Here is a 13915-nt window from a genome sequence, read left to right as displayed (position 1 = left end):
GTGAGGATCCGGGTTAGAATAGATCCTCAGCACCCCTTGCCTGTCGTAAGAGGCGACTAAATGGGGCGGTCCTTCGGATGAGACCGCAAAAACCGAGGCCCGGTGTCACAGCAGGTGTGGCACGATAAAGATCCTTCCCTGTTCAAAGGCCGTAAGCGCCGAGCATAGGCCTAAATTTTGCAGCCCTTCACCGGCAGTGGTGACGTCTCCATATGAGTGAAAGATTCTCGAAAGGGACGTTAAACAATATTTAATCAATCAATATATATATATATATATATATATATATATATATATATATATATATAATATATGCTACTTGTGTAAAACATAATGATATCTGCTTTCTAAAATCCTGAGATAAAGCAGTCCAGTACTAAACACAAATGGCTTATTTATGTGGGAAAAGGCAGATTATGTAAGAAACTCCACAAGAATCAGAAAGCAAGGCCTTACAGAGAACCATTAAATAAATTGCATTCTGATCCATTTGTAAATAAGTTATGCCATTGGCAAGTCTCTAAATATAATTCCCAAAACACTTGGATTTACCTTTCGGCTTTGTTTTCTGCTAACCCTTCATAATGACAAAAAACAATTTTAATGAGATATGGTCATTTATTAAAAATTAAAGTCAATCTACACAACAACTATGTTACCGGTATTTGCCACAGCTAAACAAGTATACCAGAAAATCTGGCCTCTGCCTCAAGCTCAAAGCACGAGAAAAGCAATTATGATACAAGAAAGCATCATTACATGGCCTTTCAAATACATATGTATGTAAAAGCAATGAGGGAACAAGATTGTCTCAAACGTAAGACTAGGAGGAGACATAATACTAAAACAAATTGTTGTAAGCACAATATTGACAGGTGAAGAAAATCAGATCTAATGCCCTAAGGTAGTGAGTATTCTTGATGAAGATGTGTAAATTAAGGAATAAAGATTTTATACAGGTACAATGCTGATAAAATGAAAAACATGCACTCATAAACTAATAAAACATGGAGCCCAAACAAATTGCAAGGACTTGAAAAAAATGGTACCAGTATAATGTAGATAAAAATGCAACACACAATTCTGTTATATTTTCTAATAAAATAAATCTTAACATGGTGCCAACAAATAGCAAGCAAACTCAAGGCTGAGCACTTCATCCGGTGCGACATTTCATCTCTCTCAATAATGTATATGTTATCTCAATTCCTCTGAGAGGGTAATTATTGTTCTATTTTATTTTTCCGTATCCTCAAATATCCACAAATTACCAATTACAAAATAAGTAAGTACAAAATTAAGATTAGTAAAACAAAAACATATGTAAATCAATACTTGTACTTCATATTACAAATTTATCCAACATACTACAACAATAAATCCAGCTCCATAAATATCTTGGTGGGATAAATGCTCATTTTTCTGTTTTGTTCAGTCACTCCAGCCTCAATCTGACTTTTTAGATGGGGATTCTGGGATCTGCTGAGACAATGGGATGAGTCCCAGGAGAAGAATGTGTCTCTGGTAAGCCTTACTGGCCCGAAAACTATGGTCTGTCCCATGGAGACGATCCAAGATTCCAAGAACTCCAAAGTTGTTTATAAACCTATCAACAGATATCATAATGTTTAACCTTCATGTAGACACGTCCATGATGTTTATAAACCTATCAACAGATATCATAATGTTTAACCTTAATGTAGCCACGTCCATGATGTTTATAAACCTATCAACAGATATCATAATGTTTAACCTTAATGTAGCCACGTCCATCGTGTTTATAAACCTATCAACAGATATCATAATGTTTAACCTTCATGTAGACACGTCCATGATGTTTATAAACCTATCAACAGATATCATAATGTTTAACCTTCATGTAGACACGTCCATGATGTTTATAAACCTATCAACAGATATCATAATGTTTAACCTTAATGTAGACACGTCCATGATGTTTATAAACCTATCAACAGATATCATAATGTTTAACCTTAATGTAGCCACCTCCATCGTGTTTATAAACCTATCAACAGATATCATAATGTTTAACCTTAATGTAGACACGTCCATGATGTTTATAAACCTATCAACAGATATCATAATGTTTAACCTTAATGTAGCCACGTCCATGATGTTTATTAACCTATCAACAGATATCATAATGTTTAACCTTAATGTAGCCACGTCCATGATGTTTATAAACCTATCAACAGATATCATAATGTTTAACCTTCATGTAGACACGTCCATGTAGTGACCTGCCAAATTCTTACTCATTACACAATTTGATAAGTTCATACAAAAGTCCACATTCCAAAGACAACATACGTTTTGTGGTGGTAGTCATGGGCCTCAGGAGATGGCAACAATGGAAAGTGGTAACCACAGTGAGCCACTGTGGTAGATAGCAAAGCTATACAGAACCACACCCAGGCTGAGCACAGGTGAGACCCCATCAGAATTGGGCCTAGGACAGGGGGTAGTAGATTACTGACTACGTGTTCTATAGGGTGGGCATAGAGGGCGATTATGCCTATAGGGGCCGTCCATTCATGGTGGCATTTGTGGATGTAGGAGTAAATATTCCGATGGTGCAGAAGTCTGAAAGCAAACACTTTCTAGTCCAGCATACATATATCTCATGTTGCATCAATATTTTAACAAAACTGATAGATATATTCACTGTTAGAATACAGAGCATGCTACATATTATACAGTTTTAAGGAATCTTAACTCAGGTAAAAACATATCATTTCTAGTAAGTAGAATGCAAGAGGTCTTCCTCAATATATCAATATAATTTAGGAAATTTGAGTTGTGAAGTTTCCTATTTACCTGTGAGTGTAATAGAAACACACTTCTTCTACAAGGGAGAACACAGTGAGTTCCAGCAGGAACCAGTGGAACGTGGGGAGTTCCCCGTGGAAGATGCAGCCCCGCCACTTCATAACATAGTACATCGCAATCATGAATGGTATGGAGATCACAGTCTGGTTGAACAGCACCACTTGCACAGCTTTCTTCACCATAGGCAGGTGTTTCTGTGGATCATTAAACATAAACATGCACATACAGTTGATTCCATGTTCCATTCACTTTGTAACAAGAGACTTATGAACCACAATGTTCACCTGAGTTGCCTTACCAACACATAGATAGACTAGAATACTATCATTTTAAAGCTTTCTGATTCATTTAAAGTACTACAATAATTCTGTCCTGGCCCTGTGGGTCACAATGTGAACAAGATTAACTTTACACTAGGTGAGGATGCCTGCATATTACAAATCAAACTCTTGTGTTTATTGAAAAGATCTAATTAACAATCCTATATACATGTATTCATATTTCAAATTTTGATCCTTATTGTAGCCCATGTAAGGTCCCATGGATGATGCTTTGAACAAAACTGATATTACATAAAGGATGATTGGATCTTGATTTTGCATTCTTAATGAACTTTCCTTTATATTCCTAAATAAATATTTACACAACTATTGTGGTCCCACTCTATCTCTGAGGGTCATGGAATGGGAAAAAACAACTTTTATATAAACCCCTTGTGGTTCTTGAGGTGATTTCCCTGGCCTCTGAACAAACCTGAATCTAAATCACATGAAGATACTTGCATTTTAATTTTACAAACTACACTTCTGTGATTCTACAGACGAAAATGTTTTTAATTCCTTTATGTTACATAGTAAAACTTTAAATTCCTCTTGTGTACCCACCCTGGCCATGAAGGTCATGCTTTGAACAAAATGCAATCTACACTACATGAGGATGTTTGCTTTTAAACATGACTATATGTAGCCATTTTTAAAAAGATGTTCCCTACATTAATGTATTCATATGTCCTTAACCTGAAACCTGATTGTGCCCCATATTGGCCATAAGAGTCATGGAATAAACAAATTGACTTTTCATAACATGTATATAAGGAAACTTTCATGCAAGTTTCGGTCTTTATGATTAAGTGGTTCTTTACAAAATTTTGTTAAAAACACCTCACCCTATAATCTCTATATCCAAATTATATCTCTTAAATCTTAGGAGCACAAAATTTGTCTATACTTTGCAAATGAAATTCTGATACACATTTTAAAATTAATAAAACTTCTCCATTGAAGTATAGGTATCTCATCATCTTTAAAATGAAAACCAATGAAAACAAAACATAGTCTACGTGTATGGTGTCTTTACAACAACAGTAATTTATATAGGCTTTTGCCATCATTGATGTTTATTCCTCTATCATCAGTAGCAGTAGCTCAGTGATAGAGCACTTGCTTCGTAACCGGGAGGCCATGAGTTCGAGCTCCGCTCGTGCCATGATCGCATCAAACCTAAGACGTAAACATAGGAAGTGATTGCTCCTTTACCAAAGAATCTGCTTTTAGAAGTAGGTTTTTCAGGAATGACCTTAAAAAAGGAGATCCTGTGTCGAGGTAGGCATTGGCATTTTAAAGAACCCTAACTGCTATGGCCTCGAGCACTACGCATAGGTCTAAATTTATGGTACTTCAACTACAACTTGTGACATCTCAATATGAGTGAAAAATTCTGAACAGGACATAAAACAAACAATCAATCAAATAATATACCTCTGTCACAGGACCTTCTTGTATCTTGTATTTAATCAAACATTTTGGCCGTTGAGTAACTTCTATCATCAGGAGAAAGAAGTTGGCAAACCAAAACACACACATAGTTACCATGTAGGTTCCTGCATGAGACAAATTTTTTTTCTTCATTAGACTGAGTTTGAAGCATTTTGCAATATAATTAGAAAGAGAAAAATTTACATCCATATTTGACTATATCAAAATCATTTGACAAGCAATACACAATTTTATACAATGTAAGAATTGTAGTTTTGAAAAGATAAAAAACAAATTAAAATGACTCACCTGCAATGCCAATGAATGAATCATTTTCCTTAAAAATAAGATAAATCTTATCCCATGTGTTCTGCCATAGGTCACCTGAGGCACCCCATATTCTTTGTAGATGCCTGAAAGCCAAAAGTTTCTGAGCTACATGGAGAACTAATCTTATTTGAACCCCATAGAACCATTTACACAAGTATATCAAATATAACAAAATACAAAATGATTTCAAATGAAAACTCTCCACTCCAGGAAAGGCCATACTGTTTGTCATAAATAATTTCTTGGTTATTTTTAAAGTGTGCTCTTATGTGCCCTTGGCTACAAACTTTGTGTACTCGTACATATGGAAATACGGGTAATAAATATGCATACTGTATTCTACAATTTGCCCTCAATCCATAACAACTTCTTGTCACAACAGAAACATGAGGCCCATGGGTCACATCGCTCACCTGAGAAACTTTCGCCCTGCTGTTCAACTGTTGTGATTTTTAAAAGATTTTTTTTATCAATCTTTATTCCCATGAATTTTTTTACTCCATATTGTGGCCCCCACCTAGCCTAAAACTATCACAACATAACTGAAAATGAATTCACAACACAAAGATGTCTCAATACCAATAATGACTGATGTGAACTTGCTGTTTTGGATAAAACCAAGGTCACAAGGTCATAGATCATGGTATGATATGAAGACCTTTTCATAAGAAATATATATACAAAGCAGGAAAGCTCTATCTTAAATAGTTCAGGAGATATTGAATAGATTAGATTTTTTATAAAAAGTAGGTCAAACTTCCAGGACTATGTCACAAGGTCAGATTCTAAAGTCAAAAGATCAAACACCACTGCATCACAAGGTCTTGCCATAAAGAATATATATACAAAATGTGAAAACCCGACTTAAATAGTTCTGGATATACTTATTAGGTTATGTTTTCTTAAAAGTAGTTCAAACTCCAAGGTCACAAGGTGTCAAAGGACATGACAAGAAATGAGAGATCTTGTCATCAGAATTGATATACAGTGTACAACATATTTAAGATTTACTTTAAATAGTTCAGGACATATTGAAAGTAAGATTTTTATTAAAAGTAGGTCAAACTTAAACATCAAAGTCACAAGATCACACACCATTGCACCACATGAAAGGTCTTGTTTTGATCCCCTATTGTGGCCCCCACCCTACCCCCGGGGACCATGATTTGAACAAACTTCAATTTACTTTTTGTCAGGAAGCTTTCATGTATATTTCCACTTTTCTGACCCAGTGGTTCTTGAGAAAAAGATTGTTAAAAAATTTCCCAATTATATATCTTAATGTAAAACATTGATCCCCTATTGTGGACCCACCCTATCCCTGGGGGCCATGATATTAACAAATTTGAATCTGCACTATGCCAGGAAGCATTGATGTAAATTTCAACTTTTCTGGCCCAATGGTTCTTGAAAAGAAGATTTTTAAATATTTCCCCCATATACTCGCATGAAAAACTTGGATCCCCTATTGTGGCTCCATCCTACCCCTGGGGGCCATGATTTGAACAAACTTGAATCCACACTATATCAGAAAGCTTTCATGTAAATTTCAACTTTTCTGGCCCAGTGGTTTTTAAGATTTTTAAATGACCTCACCCTATTTTTGTATTTTCGTGATTACCTCCCCTTTGAAGGGGGTCTGACCCTTTATTTGAATAAACTTGAAAGCCCTTCAGCCAATGCTTTCTGCCAAGTTTGATTAAAATTGGCCCAACAGTTCTGGAGAAGAAGTCGAAAATGTAAAAAGTTCACTGACGAACACTGGACAAAAAGTGATCAGTAAAGCTCACTCGAGCTTTGACTACATTTGACTTTGTACTTTGTAGGAGGTATAAATCATAAACTTTAAATTTCACATTGCTTAATACAACCATGCAAACAGTTTGTCAGCTTAATTTCCAGAGAAAAGATTTAATCAAAACACTACTAGTATATTGCATTTTCAACATCTGATCAACTAAGCCCCACCCTGGGACCAGAACCCAGGGGTCAAAATTTCACAATGCTCATAATAATCATACATAGAGTTTGTTTGCTTGATGTCCAGCAGTAAAGATTTTCTATTCCATTTTCAATACATAGTGTACATGACCAATCTAGCCCTACCCTACCTAAACCCTGGGATCAGGAATTTCACAATTTTGGTACAAGCCTCATAGCAAATTATAAACATGCAAAGATCCCCCTTGATGAAGAAGATTTTCAACATATAAAGTAATGTATTTTCAATTGATAACCAACTTAGCCCCACCCTAGGACCTGAACCCAGGGGTCATGAATTTCGATTTTGGAAAAAGTTTCATTACTTATTAAAATCATAAGGCCAATTTGAGAATAAATATATTCATGTAATTGTATGTTTCCTATTTCACTCCTCAAAAAATTAGGTAGGGAAGGTAAGGCAGGTAAAACATTTTAGTTTAATAAAACATTTCATTTGAAATCTTTGTTTTTGATATGTTTCAAATACAGGTATATATACATTGCAAATACTTTTCATACATTTTGAGGATCAATATATATAGTAGTTAAAATGTAAATCAGAGAAACTCGAATACAAAAAGATTTTTAAAATGCCGGTTTGAAAATTCTGGATTTTTATTTTATTGATATATATCATCAATAAAATATTTAGGGTCGGTAGCAAAAAGGTAGGTAGTGGAAACACATATATATTTTATTTTGGCCCAATTATATAATCGAGGACTGATATGTCATATCAGCCTCAGGCTTCATATAATATAAGGCCACACACAGGCTGATATGACATACAATATGGATTTTAATATTCTCTAAAGATCATGTATGTTATATGTACTCTCTTTCATTTTCACTGAATATGAATACAAACCATGTGATGGAATTGCTGGCTGCAATAAACACAATAAATGCAGTTCCAAAAATAAAGACAGTCTTCTTTATCGATTCCAGAACCAGCGTCACCTTTCCTCTGTTCTGGTGGTCCACAGGACTGTCGGGAGAAATAGGACGCTCCACGGAATGCATCTCTGAACAGATATTTACCTGAAATATATAACATTACCAGAAGTGAGCCACACTTAGAACTTGCAGCTGCTGCTTTAGACAATTACAAATGTATTATCTGATCGTATCCGTCTGAATATAATAATATACCAATCATGTTGTCGAACTTCAAACATGAAGGTTCAAAGTCCACAAATGTTTTTTCAAAGGTCATTTATTTTTCTTTAGCAGTTGGCATTTCAAGTGACTATGATTCACTGCAACATTTAATACCTGCTATCTCATATGCAGTTAACATACCTGGTGTTCTAGCTCCGGTCAAATGTTGTCTGTCACTTTATTACACAATTTGACAATGACGAGTATTGTCGGTGCCTGGAATCTGTGCAATACCCCCCAAAAAGTGCTATACCCAGAAAAAAGTACACTATACCCAATACTGCGATAATATACACAGGATATCCTCTTAGATGGGTTGAGAAATGGTCATCTGGAAAAAATGGTACACTGAATTGGTACCGTTACCGTTATACAGCCAATTCATAGAAAAATCCAATACATCCGGCGCCATTTGCCGGCGCCATTGCTTGTGACGTATTATAAGGTATACCACGCCCGATCAAATTAAAGACGATGATGTAGTTTAAATGATGGTGGGTTTTTCTAAGTTTATAAATTCAAGTATATGTATAATTTTTTATTTTTTAATGTAAGATGATGCCCCATCACCTGTCATTTTGTCACCAAAATGAATTCAATGGATTTTTAATTTTTTTTGTTTATTAAATATCATGAATTTAACACCAGTATTTAATTATTTCAAACACTTAACACTTTTTAATCTCAAAAGCAGGTATGAGTATGTAATTTAAGTGATTAAATATTTTTTTTGCAAGACAAAATTTCTTCCTTACAAATTGTTTACACTATAAGCTATGTATATTGCTTATTTACCGGGGGGGGGGGGGATGCACCACAGGTTAAACAAGCAATTAATTATAACAATGAAAATAAATAACAATCAATCGGAGGTACTGGTTCTGGCAAAGTTAACACTTCTGCACCACAGGTTAAACAAGCAATTAATTATAACAATGAAAATAAATAACAATCAATCGGAGGTACTGGTTCTGGCAAAGTTAACACTTCTGCACTGCACACATCTATAATTACATTTATACATGAAATACTAATTGTAGACAGGATTTAAATTAACAACCTGATATATTAGATAAGTTAACCCAACTGTTTCAGAAACAGCTGAAAATGATATTGTTGCTTGAATACATATAAAACTGCAATCAAATCAGTATAATTATAGTTTAGTAAGTACAGTATGCAAGTATAAAAAAAATATGCACATGCAGGCTCCTTTAACGTAGTATTTGTTTTCTCTTTTTTAATTGTTTTATTAGTACATACCTATTCCATTTAGAAATTCAATGAGAATTTTTAAAAGAAATGGTTGCCATAACTGGAAATTAACATATATTTATCCATTGATATGTAAACATAGTATACAGTACTAGGTCATAAGTAAGTTCCCAAAGAAAATGTTCACTATATATTTAATACAAAACCATATACTTTTAAACAATTTTTCTGACCGCATTTCTTCATCAATTTTGATGAAATAAAAAGCACTGATCTCAGAAGTATTCACAGTAGCATATAATAATTTAAGAATAAATATATGATAATATATTGTAAAGATATGACGATATTAACACGAATCTTAATTTGAGAGTATATACTATTTATATAAGTATGTGTAATTTGGGGGGGGGGGGGTGTAAGAGAAGATTTTGAAAAAAAGATAGATTTGCATTAAATATATAGAGAAAATTCTCTTTGTGAACTTACTTATGGCCAACTACTGTAGTAAGGAATACCGTTATGTACAGAAATGAAACGTACGTTACAAGCCAGAGCAGGTATTTTATATTTCATTATCAGTGATATATAAAAGGTACGCATAACAACAGATTTTTTGATGAAGTTCGATAGCATGAATGAGTTAAAAAATGATAAGTTCTATTGTGTGTTTTTCAAATTGGTAAATCGCAGAACTCAGATAAGGTGCGTATCAGCGTAAATACTCATTAAATTTTACCAAATACGCATTTAAGTTGAAAATCAAGCGTATAATTACTCATTAGCGAATGTAAATACGCTTTACACTCCCAAAGTAATGCTTATTAGTCCGCGTATTTGTGATACATGTAGTATGATATAAATATGAATTATCTATTCATATGAAGTGAGGTTAGCCCAGGGATTGATCATACATGAAATATGTATGATTTGATGAGAAATATAAATTTCTTTGTGCTATATGGAATATAGTCAAATGTATATTAATGAGGGAAAAAAAAGAAATAATGATACATAAATAAGTCAGTGATTTCAATGCATTGCTCTATAATAAAATGGTTTTTTAATAAGCAAACAATTTACCACTTTGTAACCACCATCATATTTATACAAATCAGGACATTAGCCATAAGAAAAATATGAATTTTTGAATCATTGATAGTTTCCATATGTTTCCAGCTCTAGCCACGTGAAGGCCTCCTTTCTGTAGAGCCATAATTTCTGTTTTTGAAATGAAAAATTTATAGCCAAAGGACCAAAACCATGAAGAGTAGAACATACAAAAAAATTATATCAAAAATAAATAAATTTTGTGATACTAACATTAACCAATTTCAGTTGTTGATAATTTGTTTTTCTACTGTGTGAAATAAAATTAGTGAAGCGTAATAACCAAAACCATAAAGAATGTAGTGGACAACAATGTAAATTACACAAAAAATCTATGGTATTTCATTAACATAATACAATTTTTCTGTTTGTAAAAAAGAAAGTATTAAAGTCAAAGGACCAAAGCCATAAAAATGCACTAGATAAAAAAATGTAAATACTATATTTGTACAATAACATTATCATAGAATTACAAACATTTAATGAAACAACTGAATTTCTTCCTAACCTACACAAGATCAAGCTGTATTCACTGGACACACCCGTCTGTCGGGGGAGGAATAAGCCTGAAAGTAACCCTACTCTAAGTTCTAACCTACATAATATCAAGCTGTATTCACTGGACACACCCGTCTGGCGGGGGAGGAATAAGCCTGAAAGTAACCCTACTCTAAGTTCTAACCTACATATTCATTTTTTTAAATTATAATGTAGTAAATTTTGAGAACTTAGAGCAGGGTTACTTTCAGGCTTATTCCTACCCCGCCAGACGGGTGTGTCCACTGAATAACAGCTTGATCTTGTGTAGGTTAGAACTTTGAGTAGGGTTACTTTCAGGCTTATTACTCACCCATTCCATTTGCATTTTGTTAATTTTAATGTTCATATGTTCTGGCCTTTAGCTGCATAACTTTTTTTTATGCTAATATAATGTTACAAATGTTTGTTTTTTTCAATTATGAATCTCATATGGTCTTTTAAAATTCTCTAAATATTTATTTTTTTGTTTTGTTGTAATGGTTTTTGTTGGCATCCTCTTTTTCCCAAACAAGGATATCGTAATGAAATATATAATCTTAATGATTTGTATATGAAACAGATTGTTTTATTTTTTAAAAAAATTATAATTATGTAATATTGAAATATTTTTTATAGTATTAAGTGTTTATATTCCTATCTCTTTTCATCTATTGATCTGTTCTTTTTATGGTCAAGGTCCTAAAATATTTCATTGCTTCATTTAAAAAACAAACTAAAGATGTTTCGTGTATTTTTAATTTTTGTCTCTCGTATTTATAGTTTTTGGTCCTTTGGTTTTGATATTTTTATCTAACATGAGCAGAAAATGACATGCCAATGAAATTCTTGTTTGTAAATGTAAAACTAAAGATGTTTTAAATTTTTGTCTCTTATATTTTTGATAGTTTGGTTTCCTTTGGTTTCAATATTTTTTATTTAACATAAGCAAAAAATAAATTATAAATGTAAATTTACAGATGTTTTATGTGTTTTAAATTTTTGTATGTTGTGTTCTTCATGATTTTGGTCCTTTGGCTTTAAATTTTTCATTTCAAAAAAAAAGAAATTATGGCTCTACAGAAAGGAGGCCTCCACGTGGCTAGGGCTGGGAACATATGGAAACTATGAATGTTTAAATAAATTTCAAATTCATGTTTTCCTTATGGCTAACTTCCTTATTTATATTAGTGTGTATGTGTGTGTATTTGTTTTGCAAGAAAATTATTTAATCACTTAAATTACATACTCATGCCTGCCTTTGAGATTAAAAAGTGTTTGAAATAATTAAATACTGGTGTTAAATTCATGATATTTAATTAAAAAAAAAATAAAAAATCCATTGAATTCATTTTGGTGACAAAATGACAGGTGATGGGGCATCAACTCATATTAAAAAATAAAAACAAATATACAAATATTTGAATTTATAAACTTAGAAAAACCCACCATCATTTAAACTACATCATCGTCTTTAATTTGATCGGGCGTGGTATACCTTATAATACGTCACAAGCAATGGCGCCGGCAAATAGCGCCGGATGTATTGGATTTTTCTATGAATTGGCTGTATAACGGTAACGGTACCAATTCAGTGTACCATTTTTTCCAGATAACCATTTCTCAACCCATCTAAGAGGATATCCTGTGTATATTATCGCAGTATTGGGTATAGTGTACTTTTTTCTGGGTATAGCACTTTTTTGGGGGTATTGCACAGATTCCAGTAACCCGAGTATTGTTTATTTACGTTTCATCAAAGCATCCATGGAATGTCGATCCCGATGTCAGAAAATTAAAAGAAAAAGTTTGTATATGTAAGAACGTAGGAAAGGGAGCCAGCCGGCGTAGGCCTAATTATCATTATAACTAAACAAAAACCCATTTCATTATTGCCTTTTCTTGACATTTCCCCCCTTCATTTTATTCTACGGTTAAGGTTTTTAAATTCAATTCTTTATTGGCACTAAACTAAATCACATGCAAGTGTTGTTAGCCATTTTATATATGTATCATGGTCCTTATGAAATTGAAAGCAAGCTTAGTGATGTGAACTATGTAGTTTTTAAAATACACCTGGCCGGCGTAAAGAAAAAAGAGTTGGTCACATTAACATTTTGAAAGAGTATTTTGATAGATGTGACTATGTTAAATAAGTTTCCCCTTTGCCAATGGTAAGACATTACAAAATTGTACTGAGAATGAAATTAGTGGAGAAACTTGTGCAAAATACTTCAACCGAAATTCTTGCCAATCTGGATACTAAAATTGGACATTTAGATATTATTAGTGTAACAGGTTTCTCTTTCCCTTAAGTAATAACAGGAACACCTGTTTGGGTTCTCGACAAGACGTTTATTCAGGAGTCACCATGCAATGCACGAATTGTCCAATGATGAAACCCTATAACAACAATGTTTAACAATTTTAAGTAATATGCTATATAAAACATGAATACTATAATTTCACATAATTACTGATGTACAACCAATATACGATTATAGCATTACATGGGTGATCTATATCAAGGGAGATAACTCTATAGCTGTATACATCACATATTAAATCTCCCAAGTCCTATAGACTTTAACTTCATCATAAAAACTTTACAATAATTATCATTATAATATGTATTAACATTATTAATTATTGAATTAAATAAAAACCATATGGTGAGCATACCATTCTATGGGAATAGGCTCGAGTGAACAATATTTACAGATGACACCAAACTGGTCTGATCTATAAATTAATTATGATATCTACAATATCTTGTAAGTCATAAAACATACTTTTACTTTAAAATAATATCACAGTGAGACGAATCATATACATTACTATCACAGATATTTACATTATATAAGTCTCACTCTCACTGATCATTTATTCCAGGAATGTGGCAACAAAAGGAATTTTATGCAAAATTACAGATTTAACATTTAGTAAAGGAATTATAGAATAGATTAGTATTAGCAATAAATTATTAACTTACCATT

At 33.0% G+C, this 13915-nt stretch overlaps 1 protein-coding gene across 1 annotated transcript; it reads right to left on the bottom strand.

Annotated features, from left to right (window-relative positions):
- Positions 1-598: 598 nt before the first annotated feature.
- Positions 599-12697, bottom strand: LOC125681251 (fatty acid hydroxylase domain-containing protein 2-like). Its single transcript, XM_056153770.1, has 8 exons — positions 12662-12697; positions 8220-8288; positions 7786-7958; positions 4914-5017; positions 4608-4729; positions 2839-3044; positions 2332-2604; positions 599-1606 (listed from the first exon to the last, which is right to left on the bottom strand). Exons 3-8 carry the CDS (start codon positions 7938-7940, stop codon positions 1447-1449), a joined length of 1020 nt encoding a protein of 339 aa, XP_056009745.1. The 5' UTR covers positions 7941-7958; positions 8220-8288; positions 12662-12697; the 3' UTR covers positions 599-1446.
- Positions 12698-13915: the final 1218 nt, after the last annotated feature.

This window comes from Ostrea edulis, chromosome 2 (assembly GCF_947568905.1).
Source record: "Ostrea edulis chromosome 2, xbOstEdul1.1, whole genome shotgun sequence".
Classification (NCBI taxonomy): Eukaryota; Metazoa; Mollusca; class Bivalvia; order Ostreida; family Ostreidae; genus Ostrea; species Ostrea edulis.
This window is presented reverse-complemented; position numbering and strand designations above follow the sequence as displayed.

What these genes read in the sequence shown, in the direction of transcription:
- LOC125681251 (XM_056153770.1), bottom strand. Translation starts at nt 7,940, where the DNA reads ATGCATTCCGTGGAGCGTCCTATTTCTCCCGACAGTCCTGTGGACCAC. An exon ending in GCCAGCAATTCCATCACATG is followed by an intron (nt 5,018 to 7,785) that starts GTTTGTATTCAT and finishes TTTGGCTTTCAG; the next exon opens with GCATCTACAAAGAATATGGG. An exon ending in TGTTTCTATTACACTCACAG is followed by an intron (nt 2,605 to 2,838) that starts GTAAATAGGAAA and finishes GTTTGCTTTCAG; the next exon opens with ACTTCTGCACCATCGGAATA.